General features: G+C 47.7%; 1 protein-coding gene across 4 annotated transcripts in view; it reads right to left on the reverse strand.

Moving 5' to 3' along the window:
• Nucleotides 1-13,159, reverse strand: part of PAN2 (poly(A) specific ribonuclease subunit PAN2) — a 14,658-nt gene continuing 1,499 nt past the window's right edge. The window contains exons 3-26 of one of the 4 annotated variants that reach the window (XM_059936189.1): nucleotides 9,944-10,113; nucleotides 9,712-9,832; nucleotides 9,506-9,583; nucleotides 8,848-9,115; nucleotides 8,093-8,435; nucleotides 7,793-7,889; nucleotides 6,473-6,592; nucleotides 6,139-6,258; nucleotides 5,737-5,865; nucleotides 5,410-5,609; nucleotides 5,153-5,298; nucleotides 4,923-5,029; nucleotides 4,610-4,708; nucleotides 4,420-4,493; nucleotides 4,163-4,310; nucleotides 3,585-3,728; nucleotides 3,389-3,448; nucleotides 3,078-3,168; nucleotides 2,309-2,466; nucleotides 2,065-2,208; nucleotides 1,754-1,933; nucleotides 1,533-1,626; nucleotides 1,049-1,246; nucleotides 1-696 (exon numbers count right to left, since the gene is read on the reverse strand). In XM_059936189.1, coding sequence (XP_059792172.1) covers nucleotides 662-696; nucleotides 1,049-1,246; nucleotides 1,533-1,626; nucleotides 1,754-1,933; nucleotides 2,065-2,208; nucleotides 2,309-2,466; nucleotides 3,078-3,168; nucleotides 3,389-3,448; nucleotides 3,585-3,728; nucleotides 4,163-4,310; nucleotides 4,420-4,493; nucleotides 4,610-4,708; nucleotides 4,923-5,029; nucleotides 5,153-5,298; nucleotides 5,410-5,609; nucleotides 5,737-5,865; nucleotides 6,139-6,258; nucleotides 6,473-6,592; nucleotides 7,793-7,889; nucleotides 8,093-8,435; nucleotides 8,848-9,115; nucleotides 9,506-9,583; nucleotides 9,712-9,832; nucleotides 9,944-10,113 — 3,324 coding nt within the window. In that variant the 3' untranslated portion in view covers nucleotides 1-661. Of the gene's footprint in view, nucleotides 697-1,048; nucleotides 1,247-1,532; nucleotides 1,627-1,753; nucleotides 1,934-2,064; nucleotides 2,209-2,308; nucleotides 2,467-3,077; nucleotides 3,169-3,388; nucleotides 3,449-3,584; nucleotides 3,729-4,162; nucleotides 4,311-4,419; nucleotides 4,494-4,609; nucleotides 4,709-4,922; nucleotides 5,030-5,152; nucleotides 5,302-5,409; nucleotides 5,610-5,736; nucleotides 5,866-6,138; nucleotides 6,259-6,472; nucleotides 6,593-7,792; nucleotides 7,890-8,092; nucleotides 8,436-8,847; nucleotides 9,116-9,505; nucleotides 9,584-9,711; nucleotides 9,833-9,943; nucleotides 10,114-13,159 lie in introns of all 4 variants that reach the window. The other 3 variants (XM_059936188.1, XM_059936191.1, XM_059936190.1) reach the window with 3 other exon arrangements.

Here is a 13,159-nt window from a genome sequence, read left to right on the forward strand (position 1 = left end):
TGACAATAATATTTTTGTTTTTATTTTATAAAACATGCAATTTAAGACAAAAATTTTAAAAAATAACAAGAAAACAAAACCTGGGACAGGAGAGTGGATGGAAGACAGATGCTTCTCAGCTGTCAACAGGAATGAAGCCAGCAGCGAAGCTTTGTCTAGGACCCAAAGGCCCTTTCGGCAATAATAATGTTGGCAACGCTGGTTTGCTTGGGACCACCAGACTCTAAATGCTGGCCCCTCCAGACAACCCTCAAGCAGTCAGACTTAAGCTAGGTCTTGAGCTATTGTTGTATCCTGTCACTGTCTGGGACTTCAGTACTTAGCCAACTAGAAACTGAGAGTTTTGGTTCCAGGAGCTTCTTTGCCTGGGCATTAATTACCCAGGATATTTATTAAGAACATGAATTACTTTCCATCTGGGTCAATTCTAGACTCTGTTTCTGGCCCACTATTTTGCAAAGGATGAAAAAGGAATCTGGCTCCTAGACCCTTTGCTACAGTTCTGCTGCATTCCAGTTCTATTAATAGCACCATCTGTAGACCCTGAGCAAGTCCAATTCTGGAAGTAGACAGGGTATAGCCAACTTGGGAAGCCATCTCCCACTTCTAGGGCCACAGAAAACTGAAGGGAGAGGGAATTGTTCGTTGGGAGAGGGTGAGGTCAGAGCGCCAGCACTGAAGAGAAGACAGCTGCATCTGTCAGAGACAAAACGAAGAGCATTGACTCTTAAGATGAGTGGAGAAAAAGCACCTGGGACACTTCTTATGAAGGAAAAATGCAATAGAAAAGAGGGCATGGACCTGCCCCAAACATTTTAGAACTGGGCAAGAAGAGGTTAGGACCAATAGAGTTTCAATAATAAAATCAATTTCACTGAATGCTTTGAGGATTAAGTGCTTTGTAAACTGTTAAGTGCTTTATATTACAACCTGTTGGGGTGGTACTGTTATTAACATCATCATCATTCTTATTACGGTGGGTATAATCTTCACATATACAACCAAAACCCACCCAGTCCAGTTTCCCCTGTCCCATCCCAGGCCTTACTCTTGGGACTTGTCTGGCCCTCGGGCTCAGGCACCTTCCAGTCCATCTTTCGGCCTTTCTCGTAAAGGCCCTTGAGCACTTTGTGGAAGGACTCAGGCTCAGTGCCATTTTTGCTTAGCTCCAGATACTTTCGGTAAAGCTGAAGGGCTGTGCGGGCATCCTCAATACTGTCATGGGTCTCCCCTTGAATCTTCAGGTCTGGGGGGAAGTAGAGGTGGAATAGTTTGGGGCCTAGCAAAGGAAGGTAAGGACATGTCCTCTACTCACATCCCCAACTCCCAATAAACAACAACAACAAAAACCTGACTACCCTTAAGGGAAAGAGCCAAACACCAACCCTAGTGCACAGAAGGGATACTGAAGCTAATTAAATCCATCAGTAACTCTCACCACTAACCCAGGGTCGTACCTACTCCCCTTGGCCTCTCACACATTTTCATGCTCTTGCTGAGCACAGCAAGGGCTACAAGGCAGAACAACTCACCCAGAAAGTACCAAGCAAGGAATCGCAGGGAAATCATTCGTTTTCGGGGCATGTGAAATAGATAAACAGTGTCAAGGACTTGGTCCTTGGGCACCTGTCAGGGATAAAAGAGTGGGAGACTGAAGGTAGGGGATCCATAATTTCCCATTTTCCAAAAGCACAATGTATACCCTGGGGGGCCCACACACAAAGAAAGACTCTTAAAGGAGCCCCGCCCGAACCATGAGGTTGATGACCCGGAAGTCCTTCTGCAGACCGTGACCCACAAACTTGACTCCAATGTCTATGAGAAAACGAAGCTTTAAGTAGGTAGACTTTAGAGTTGTGAGGTGCTTAGAGGAAATCTTGGCATCAAGGTCTCCTGGCTTTATCCCTGAGTACTGAGTCAAGTAATCCACCACCTAGGGATAGAGAAAAGGTCAAGTGACCCAGGAAACGAGGTGCACAGTTCCCCCTGCCACTCTTCCCTGGGTTCTAGGGCACTCTATGTAAGCACAGGGTCTGTCTCACTTGCATCTCCACATCCTATTACCTGCTCCTGGGTAGAGATGTAGTCATCAATGAAGGGGATACCCTCATTGGGTCCCTGGCCCCTAACGCAGGTAATCCTCGCTACTGACATCTGGCTTGGCTTGATGGTAGACTTGGTGCCATCGCTGCGCAGCTCTGCTTCTTCCTATATGAGAAGAGTTCATAAGGAAATCAGGGAAATGCTTATGACTCCTAATATCCCCCGAATTCTGTTCTAACACCCCACCCTTTTTGGTCTTGGTTACCTCATTAAGGGTGACAAACTCAGCGTCCAGGCCCACCAAGTCCCCAACCTGTGGCATCTCATTCAGCATCAGGGGAATAAAGGTCGTATGTGTTTTCCGCTGCTTCCGTGCTAATGAGGCTTCAGCCAGCAGAACACTTGCCTCGATAGGGTTCTTAACTGGAAGGGAGAATCCAGAAGACAGATGGCTGGGGAAAGGGAAGTGACCAGGGGAGGGAAGCCGAAGTGGCTACCAGAGACCAGGTCTACACTGTTATCCCAATAATCAAAGCATGTGAGTAAAAAGATCATGTCTGATGGACAGAGCAGGTAGACGGAACAGGTCAAATCAGAAAATTATCAGGAAATATGCTAAAAAAACCCAAAAAAGTTAACAGAGAGGAAGGAATAAGATTCTCACTTTAGACTTTACCTTAGAAAATCCAGAAAAATAAAGTTACAGAGAAACTATGGTTTAAAGGCATCAAAAAGGGACTTAATAAGAAGTTCATCACCAAAAAAAGAGATCTTCGCTTGGGGATAAGAATGGTTAGGCTCAAAATCATAACCATAGCCATTTTGATCAGACTTCCCCCCCATCACCTCTTCCCTCGACACCCTCAGTATCTCCAGATTCTAAATTTAAGGCCTGATGAGCAGGAATTGCTCTACTGTCCCTGGAAATATTAGCACTGGTCGCCAATCCTAATCTTAACAAGCTATTTCCCAGATCTCTTCCTGAAGACCAATCTAAATTGCCTACACCCTTGGGTCTACACTGTACCACTTACTGTTCAGGTTGTATTTGGAATTAAGATTCCTTTTGATGTAATAAAGGATAGCAGGGACTTTCCAATTCATGTCAAACTGCACAGCTTCATGCTATAAAAGAAAAAGCACTTAATGGCCTACATATATGCCCCTTTTCCCTTTATCCCAAGTCAGAGAGAAGACAGGACTCAGGTGCTATTTTTAGCTCTGATTTTTATTATTGAGGCCCCATCCCTCCCTCTGAATCTGCCTGGCACTCTCTCAGGCACTGAGGATGAGGATGCTAAGAAAAAGGGAGATGAAAGGGGGAATGGAATGTATTACAACTAACCTTATCAATAGGTTCAATGAGAAAGTCATTGAAGAGATACCACTGCTGGTGGGTAACACCCTGTGGAGATAACAGAGACACAGTGATGCCAAAGTGATGGCTGGAGCATTCTGGCTCAGACTTAAGATAATGACAGACCTGGGACTCCACTGTGGCCACCACCAGGAGTGTCCCTGCCCTGTATTACCTCACTCACCTCCTTGCGCTGGTGGTAGGTCTCTCCAACTTTGATGTGAGCCACCAGGCTGCCCCCTGTGCGTGAGTCCAGGATGTGTACCACAGTAGCCATCAGGTCATACACATAGACACCATGCTCCTCGTCTGCCCTGGCTGGGCCCCACTGTGAGGGGGGTACCCAGGCTGCTAAGCTAAGTTTAAGGATGAGGAAGGAAGGGGAATGGGGATAGAGGACAGGGAGTTTGGGGTATAGGGATGGGGGACGAGGGTGGGTTCTTTCCATCCTAGCCCATCTATGACTCCCAACACTGAACTGAGTCACTCTGGAAAAGCCCACAACTGGTGAATACTAGGCCTTATTTCCTTTTTTCCCCCTATGCTAAATTCCACCTTCCCCTTGCCTTGCTTCTGCCCCGACCTTCTCTCCTTTTTTTTTTTTTGGACCGTGCCACGCGGCTTATGGGATTCTAGTTCCCGACCAGGGATCGAACTCGGTGCCCCAGCAGTGAGAGCGCCGAGTCCTAACCACTGGACCGCCAGGGAATTCCCAGACCTTCTCTCCCTTATTCCCCCTCCTCTTCCCAGTTTTTCAACAACCTGCATCTCATCCCCATCAGTCCAATTGCAAACATCCAGCCCTTTGTTCTTGGTCATCTTCATTCGAATGGAGAAAGGAAGCCAGACATTCTTCAACTCCTCAATGGAGGGACACATCAGCATGCCCTCTGGACTCCCTAGTTCCTTCCTATCAGGACAGGAGAATTGGAAATTTGTTCTGAGGAGATCTGACCAGTGACAAGAGGAGCCCCTGAGTAGTAGTTCAATCCTTTGACCACTCTACAGACAATACCTACCAATCAGCCAAAGCAAACTCCTTATTCTTGGAGATTTCCCCACCATGCTTCTTTATTGCTATCTTGAAGGCAACCTGAACACAAAGGAGAAAATATCCAATTCCTCAGGAACATTAATCATATATGGAAGTCAAAAGAGGGAGGAATTAAAAAGTACTCCTAAAGTCCTGTTTCCAGACTCAATCCTTACCTCAGCCTGCATTCTCCAGAAATCAGCTTCTTTCAAGCTGTTCACCTCACAATTGATGACAAGAATATCTGGGAGATGGCAGATGTTGCGGGTCTGAATCTGAGAGGATAAAACAAACAAGGAATGGCAGGCGGCCTACAGGGAGAGAAACCTGGACAGGAACAGTTAAGCCTGGATCTGCATCCTCCAGCTGGGGTTCTTCCCACTCCCTATAGATCGCTGGATGGTGGTGCTGACCCAGCCAGTCCCAGATGAGACCATGGCCGAGTCCCCAACATGGCAGGACTCTAGTCCAGTGCAACAGCCCACTCACCGTGGGCTGGTACTTTTCACAGTTGTCACACCAGGCCTGTGTATTCTGCTCCAGGCAGATGCTTCGCTTCAGCACCTGAGCAAAGTCACAGTTCTTCCCGGTTTTATCTGAGGGGAAACTGGATGCTTCACTCCGGGTCCTCCCTGTACCCACTGTTAGCCCCCCAACACCCTCTCCTTGATGTTACAGGACATCTGGGGGAGCCTCCCCAACCCAGCTGCAGGGTATACCACTGTTGCTACCCTCAGGGTAGGAGAGCGTGAAGAGCAGGGTGGATGAGGCTCGCACGGTCTCACTGCCACAGCGGCAGAGGCTGCAGTTTTCCATCTCACAGCTGAACAGCTGCCCAATGACAGAGTCTCCCGATGAGCAAAAGCTGCTAAGAGTGGGGAGGGCAATATATGCACACCGAGGGAGTTAGGAGACCCTTTAAGTCACAGTGGGGCTTATCATGAGGGCTTTAACTACTCCTGTCCCAATTCCATACCTGCCTCCAGCACCTCGATAAGCCTGGGGTACTTCCAGCTCCTGCAAATCTTGATGCAGTTGAGTGAGAATGAAGCGATTCCACCTCTGAATGAGCCTGGCCAGATTGCCCTTGCCTGAAGCCTCATCCGAGTCAGCCAAAATCAGACCAAGGGCTGAGGCCTCAGGAATGGTGCGGAACGCCCGAAGAAAATTACTGCCCTGGAATCCAGGAAGTGTGTTGGTGGAAAAGGGTTATTTTCTCTTTGGTGGCCATCTGCAGAGTGATGACCCTGCCTACTGTCCACCTCCCTTCCCCTTTTATTGTCCCAGGTCTCCAGGCACTGACCTGACAAGGGTCACCTCGGGAGAGGTCCAACATGTGGAAGAGGAAGCCCAGCTCACATGCTAGGCAGAACTCCTTCTGGCAAAGGTGGTTCTGGATTAGACAGCGAACAGGCTCCAGGAAATAGAGCACCTGGAGGGAAGAGCATGAGATCTGATGCAGAAACTGGTACAGGGAGGAAGAGATATCGGAAGGTTAAGAGATGGTGGAGAATACAGAGCCGGAGTCCACTGAAGAAGTAGAGCTCACAGAGGAGACTTGAAGGCTGAGGGGCAAGAAAGAATGGTAGAGGAGGCCAAAGTGGACTTGGCTGGGGAGATCTGGAAAAAGACGAGGGGTTGGGGGGCCCACAGAGAAAAAGAAAAGCAGTAGACATGTTCAAGTCGCAGGAACACCCAGCCTTACCTGGATCATGCAGTTACAGTAGGCATTGGGGATGTGGGGCTCTAATCCAGCAAACAGCGTCTTATTGTAGTGTTTGAAGTCAAAGTCCTCCAGCCCTAACTTGGAGTATTTGATGGTCACCTGAAGCAGAAACAGTCTGAGCAAGAGGAAGACACCCTCAGAGTCCCCTAAATCTTTGCAATAGCCATAACCTTCCCCCAAACCTCCCTCCTGAGTCCAGAGTGATAGGTGAAGGCTTCTTGAATGAGCCCTTCAATTCTTTCTCATATGACCCACTTCCCGGGGAACCTTTCCCCACATCCCAGAGGGCCCCTTCCTTGGTATCCCCCAGCACCTTGCGGTATTTCTTAGAGACCATGTGGCGATGTGGCTCCTCTTCCCGCCCTATTGGTGACTCAGTGACCTGGCTGAAGCTGTCAAATTCACTGTCAGACTCCTTGAGTCGGTAAGGAATCTAGGGTTTTTAAAAAGAGGTAGCCTCGTTGGATGTGTATAATCATCTTTGGTTTCCTTTATTCCAACACTGAAGCTATCACCAACTCCTGAACCTTCTACTTTCATGGGGTTTTCAGCATCCACTGCTTCCTTTTCATTCCCCCTGCCATCACCCTACCTCATCACAGCTGGACAATGCCGATGGCTGCCACACTGGGCTCCCCCATGTACACTGTCCAGCATGCCGCCACCAGACTACCCCACCCAGAATGGCCCTTTCGGTGCATCACTTCTTCTGCTATACACTGGTATGCAAGGCTTTACAACCGGCCCCTTTCCAAACTTCATCTCTCACTGTTTCCTAATACTAACAGCCGCTCCAGCATAGTCCCTGTCAGGCCTTCTGAGACTTCTAGTAACACTGTTCTCTCATCTTGAAAGCCTCCCCTGTTACTACCTACTTACCCGTCTTTCACCTTTCCAGCTCAACATCCACCTCTTTTAGTGTGCCCTCCCTGACCACTCTAGCCCAGAGTACCGTTTTCCCTCTAAACAGCTCTTGCACTGAATGCTTCTAACATGCCTTTAGCATTTAACGATAGAACATAAATAATTTCTGCTATGCACAGGTCTTATCTTCACCAACCAAACACTAAACTTCTTAAGAGCAAGGATCCTATCTTTTATGTCTCTGAACCCTAACACCTAGTATAGTACCTTCAATTCAGTAGGCTTCAAAAAACCTTTACTGACTGACTAAAAGCAAATACTAATGAGAAGGGACTTCCCTGGCGGCGCAGTGGTTAAGAATCCGCCTGCCAATGCAGGGGACACGGGTTCGAGCCTTGGTCCGGAAAGATCCCACATGCCGTGGAGCAACTAAGCCTGTGCGCCACAACTACCGAGCCTGCGCTCTAGAGCCCGCGAGCCGCAACTATTGAGCCCACGAGCCACAACTACTGAAGCCCGCGCGCCTAGAGCCCGTGCTCCGCAACGAGAAGCCACCGCAATGAGACGCCTGCGCACCGCAACGAAGAGTAGCCCCTGCTCGCTGCAACTAGAGAAAGCCTGCGCGCAGCAAGGAAGACCCAACGCAGCCAAAAATAAATAAATAAATAAAATTTATTTTAAAAAAACTAATGAGAACTACTAAAGGATAAAGACAGGAGAAACACCAATGGCGTGGGGCGGGGGCTGACCCTCTCCTCTCTGAACATACCTGATTGCGCAGCCTGGTGCGGGGGTTGGGTGCATAGCCAATGAAGCCCACCTTCTTCATGGTGCGCAGAATCTCTGCATCCACAGGGGGTGCTCGCCTATAATGCAGCATAGTTCTAGGGCTTGAAGGTTGTGGTGTCTGCCCATTCAGCCCCAATCCCCAAGGGACCAGAAAAAAAAAGAAAATACTGAGAGTAGACAAAAATCAGGAAAGAAGTAGAATAATAACAGGGCTTGCAGAGAATCCTGGTATCTTGGCCCTTTCCCCCTCCCTCCTTTTGGCCCAGATGTGAGGTACAACCTGGGAGCTGGAGCGGAGTTGGCAGCAGGCCAATCAGAGAGAAGCGTGTCAGTGGTGAGCGGGACAGGGATGAGGGAAAGAGGCAGCAGGTCCTGGCTCCAGTCCAGAGGAGGCAGTGAGTCCACGAGACAGGGCAAAGCAAACTCGGTCTCACGGGAGTAGGGGTTGAAGGAAGGCTCAGGGGAATCAGTCCAGAGATGCACACAGCCCTCAGAATCCCCAAAGGCGAGGGCCTGCTTGCTGGCTGACACGTCAAACGTCATTAGCAGAGGCCCCACAGGATTCACGTGAAAGATGTCTGCTGGGTTGGCCAGGCCTGTGGGCTCACAAAACTGGCACTGCCCTAGGAGGGAGGAGGAAGCCCACTGAGCCCTGGAAGATGAAAGGGAGCCATCCTTTTATGCCCTTCCTACCCTCTTCCCCTGGTATCAAGCAAAGATGGGCCCCAAATCCGTTCCTAGAGATAAGAGAAAGTACCATCTGATGCCTTCCCATAAACCACAGGGAGGTTTGCTACCCAGCAAAAGACAGTTCTAAAGTTGTTTTGCCTGCTCTACCTATATTTTTTGCATATGTGTTCTTCACACTCAGGGAGAAAATAAAAGCTCTACTCTCTTACCAAACCTAAGTGAGACCCTGAGACCCCTCAGAAAGGTTACTTTTCCCCAACAAATTCCAGGGAGCACACTCCTTCTCGTGCCTAGTTCCCCTTCACTCATCGACTCCTCCTACCCCATCCTACATCCCCTTCATACCTGACTGGGAGATGATAGCAAGACGAGAAGTGTATGTAGGGATGAAGCGTAAGAAGGCAGGATCCACATGAACTTGAAGTGGCGTGATGGCACGCATCATGCGTAGATCATACACCTTGAGGAAACGGTCACAGGCCAGGCCGGTGAGGCGGCTGGAGAAACCACAAGTGGCTAGCAGGTTGCCGTGCACGTCAAAATCCGACAGACTCCCTGAGAAGGCATCAAACTCATGCTCCACCTTAAAAGTACGGAGGTCTCGCAGGGAAACCTGAAGAAGAGAGAACTTGGTTATCTGCCAACGCTGCTCTCAGGAAGAGGACCTGCCACCTGCCCAACCTTGTGAGGCCCCTACCCAAAGAACTACGGCTCTAGGATACAGGCAATTAAAGCATAAAAAAAAGCAAAAAGAGATGCCAAGAGCCAGATGGGACCCCAAAGAGAGCTCTTGTTTACCCCTTTGCATCTGAGATACCCATTTACAACAGAAAACATCAGGCTGAAAGATAATCTCATAGTATAACATGGCTAAGTAGGAACTCAATTCATTCCTCCCACCCTCCAACTACAGCCCCAGAAATGAGGAAAAGGCAGAGCCCAATCACATATCTGGTGAAACACAGCCCCATGGTGGGAGGAAGAATGGAACGTAGTCAGTCACCTTGCCAGATGTGTGGCCACAGAAGAAGAAGCGATTCGTCTGTCTCATGATAGTGACTCCAGGTGTCTCAACTGCATACTGTGGAGGGAAGCGGGAGAAACCAGTGAGAATGATTCTTCCCACAGACCAAAGGAACAGAAAGGTCACACACATCACAGGCATTTCCAGTTTATATTCCTTCCAATAACCTCAGGCCCTGCTTGTACCTTCTGAGTCTCCTGGACAGTGTTAAGGTCAATCTCCAATATGTGGTTCTGCAGCCCACCAACGAGCAGAGTGCTGCTGTCAGTCAGCAGCAGACTGTGCATATCTTCACTCTCATCCAGCCTGCGAGAGAGGAAAAGCTAAGGGGCCAGGGTCTCAAAAGTTTCCAATTCTCTAGACTTCCCACTCTGTGAGGGACCCTCTTTCCCACTCCAGAGGTGAGAAACCACTTACAGGTAATCAAATATAATGAGGCCTCCACGGGCCATATACTTCAGGTTGTTCTTGGTAAGAAAAAGGATGCCATTCTCCAGGCTTTGGATCTGCCGAATGTCATCACTGCCATTGACCTGAAATGATGAGTAGCGTTCCAAAGCTGGGCCGAAAAATGACGTGGCATGGCCCTGTAGTGGACAAAAAGATGAGAGACATCCTGAGTGGAGGGGCAAGGCCATCCCAGATACAAATCAGAGACTGGACATTGCTCAGTTTTTCTCCATTCTTGCCTGGCCTTTCTGGCTAGCAGTGACTAAGGCATAAGGCTGAGCACCAATCTTAGTGATAAAAACACTGATAATACTATCTTATGTTTGTTTAATGCTTTACAAAGTAGTTCTATAAACTCTACCTCATTTTATCCTCACAATGTCCTTGCTGAATAGGTAATGGCTCAGTTGGTTAGAACAGTGCTCAGAAGGTCAGGGACGTGGGTCTAATCCTCCAATGGCCAGCTGGCTTTCTTATGTTCCACAGTCTTTTTTTAAAAAATAAATTTATTTATTTATTTATTTATTTAATTTTTGCCTGCTTTGGGTCTTCGTTGATGCGCGCGGGCTTTCTCTAGTGTGGTGAACGGGGTCTACTCTTCATTGTGGTGCGCGGGCTTCTCACTGCGGTGGCTTCTCTTGTTGTGGAGCATGGGCTCTAGGCTCACAGGCTTCAGCAACTGCAGCACGCAGGCTCAGCAGTTGTGGCTCGTGGGCTCTAGAGCGCAGGCTCAGTAGTTGTAGCGCACGGGCTTAGTTGCTCCGCGGCATGTGGGATCTTCCCATACCAGGGCTCGAACCCGTGTCCCCTCCATTGGCAGGCAGATTCTTAACCACTGCGCCACCAGGGAAGTCCCCATAGACAAGTCTTAATCTCTACCAGCCAACTGGGAAATGTGTACTGTGGGTCACAGGCTGGACTAGAGAGAATGTGAAACTCATGCCATCCTTGGCTCCTATGACATCATCCACTCCTGGTTTCTCTCCTGACGCTTAGCTCACTATCTTCTCCTTATGTGCAACCCTTATGACCACTCTTGAAACATGGCTATTCCCAGCCCACTATCTTCTCACTCTACTTTTCTTCCTAGATAATCTCACCCACTCTTAAGGTTTTAACCATTTATCTTAAAGTTGATGAATCCTACTTTTCTCCTCTAGCCCAGACCACTGCCTCAAGCTTCAGACTTATACATCCAAATACCTACTATATATCTCTCTTTAGATATCCCATGAGAACCTCAAACTTGTTACATCCTAAATCAAATTCACCATCTTGGGCTTCCCTGGTGGCACAGTGGTTAAGAATCCACCTGCCAATGCAGGGGATATTGGTTCGAGCCCTGGTCCGGGAAGATCTCACATGCCGCAGAGCAACTAAGCCCGTGCGCCACAACTACTGAGCCTACGCTCTAGAGCCCACGAGTGTTGCAACTACTGAAGCCCGCGAGCCTAGAACCTGTGCTCCGCAATAAGAGAAGCCACCGCAGTGAGAAGCCTGCACACCACAACGAAGAGTAGCCCCTGCTGGTCACAACTAGAGAAAGCCCGCGCGCAGCACCAGATACCCAACACAGCCAAAAATAAATTAATTTAAAAAAAAATTCACCATCTGTACCCCATTTCAATTCCTCTTAACTGTATTCCCTATGGTACCATGATCTACTCAGTGGAGTAAGTCCCTGGTAGTTGACTTAAATCTTATTTATTTTACTTCCTAAATATTTCTCAAATCTGTTCTCATGTATAAATCTCTACAGTGCTTCATTCAGGCCTTCAAGGTATTTTATGTGAACTACTACAACATCCTGCACACTGACCTCACTGAGTCCTGCCCCATTCCCCTTAAATCAAACTCTATACTACTACCTCAGCACTCCACCTAAGATGCAAACCGGACCTTGTCTTTCTGGATAAAAAACTTCAGTGGACTGAAGAATCAGTCCAACTCTTTTAACATAGCATATGAGGTTTTTTAGAAGGCTCTTCCCCCGATATCTGCATGGCTCCCTCCCTCCCTTCTAGGGAAATTAGAATGGACATCCTGGCCTGCATCCAGGTCTCTACTCAAATGTGACTTTATCAGAGAGCCCTTCCCTTGACCAACTATGTAAAATAGCAACACCTCCCACCCTTCGATACCTCAACTCCCTTATTCCACTGTATTTTTCTTAAGGATTCTAAGCAACACTTGATATGTCATAAATATATTTGTGTTGCCTTTTAAAATGCTTATTCCAAACTTAGACCCCAGAGCAAGGTCTGGCACCTTAAAGGTGCTCAAAAACACTGGCTGAAGAAATGTCTAACTCTTCAGCTTCATCTTCTAGTCCAGTAAACCCTACTTGCTTATAGTTCCTGCACTCTGCAATCATCATGCTATGTAATATCTTGGGAATCACTGTTTATCCCGTTGCTTTTGCCAAGATAGCATTTCCCCCTCTTCTTCACCTGACTCCTACTCATCTCTCAAGACTCAGCGCTGGTGTCACTTCCTTCTGGAGATCCTCTAATCCTCCTCTATGCTCACCAACACCCAGTACGTATTTTCACACTGGCATTTATTAGTTTATATGCTAAATTCATAATTATTAAGTGAAACATTTTAGTTTCTTTTAAAGTACCATAAAATTATCTGTTCATATGTCTGTTTTCCTCGTTGTCCTGTGAACTCCTTGAGGGCAATGATTACGTTTTATTCAGCTTTATTCCCTGGGCCTAGCCTATCAGTAGACACTGCCTACTGAAATGAGTGTACTACCAAAAAAATTCACTCATTCCAATGGAAAAACAATTCCCGCCCTATGGAAGGTAAATTAGTAAACCAAGGATACCATGTTATTTCTTACAAAATCTTTGGGCTGCCTAGCATATTGGCAATATGGATACATTTTAAGAAATTAACAATGATAACTGCTCCCAGAGAGATTAAAATCAGCCAAAGACAAAATGATTCCATGTAACGTATGCAGAAACATGCATTAAACATTCTATAATTAGAGAATTCCCTGGTGGTCCAGTGGTTAGGACTTGGCGCTTTCACTGCCAGGGCCCGGGTTTGATCCCTGGTTGGGGGTACTAAGATCCCACAAGCCACGTGGCACGGCCAGAAAAGAAAATATTCTATAATTATAAAAATGGAAAACAGAGGAGAAGCATTAGAGACTATATTTAGATGGTTATA

The sequence above is a fragment of the Balaenoptera ricei genome, chromosome 10 (assembly GCF_028023285.1).
Source record: "Balaenoptera ricei isolate mBalRic1 chromosome 10, mBalRic1.hap2, whole genome shotgun sequence".
Classification (NCBI taxonomy): Eukaryota; Metazoa; Chordata; class Mammalia; order Artiodactyla; family Balaenopteridae; genus Balaenoptera; species Balaenoptera ricei.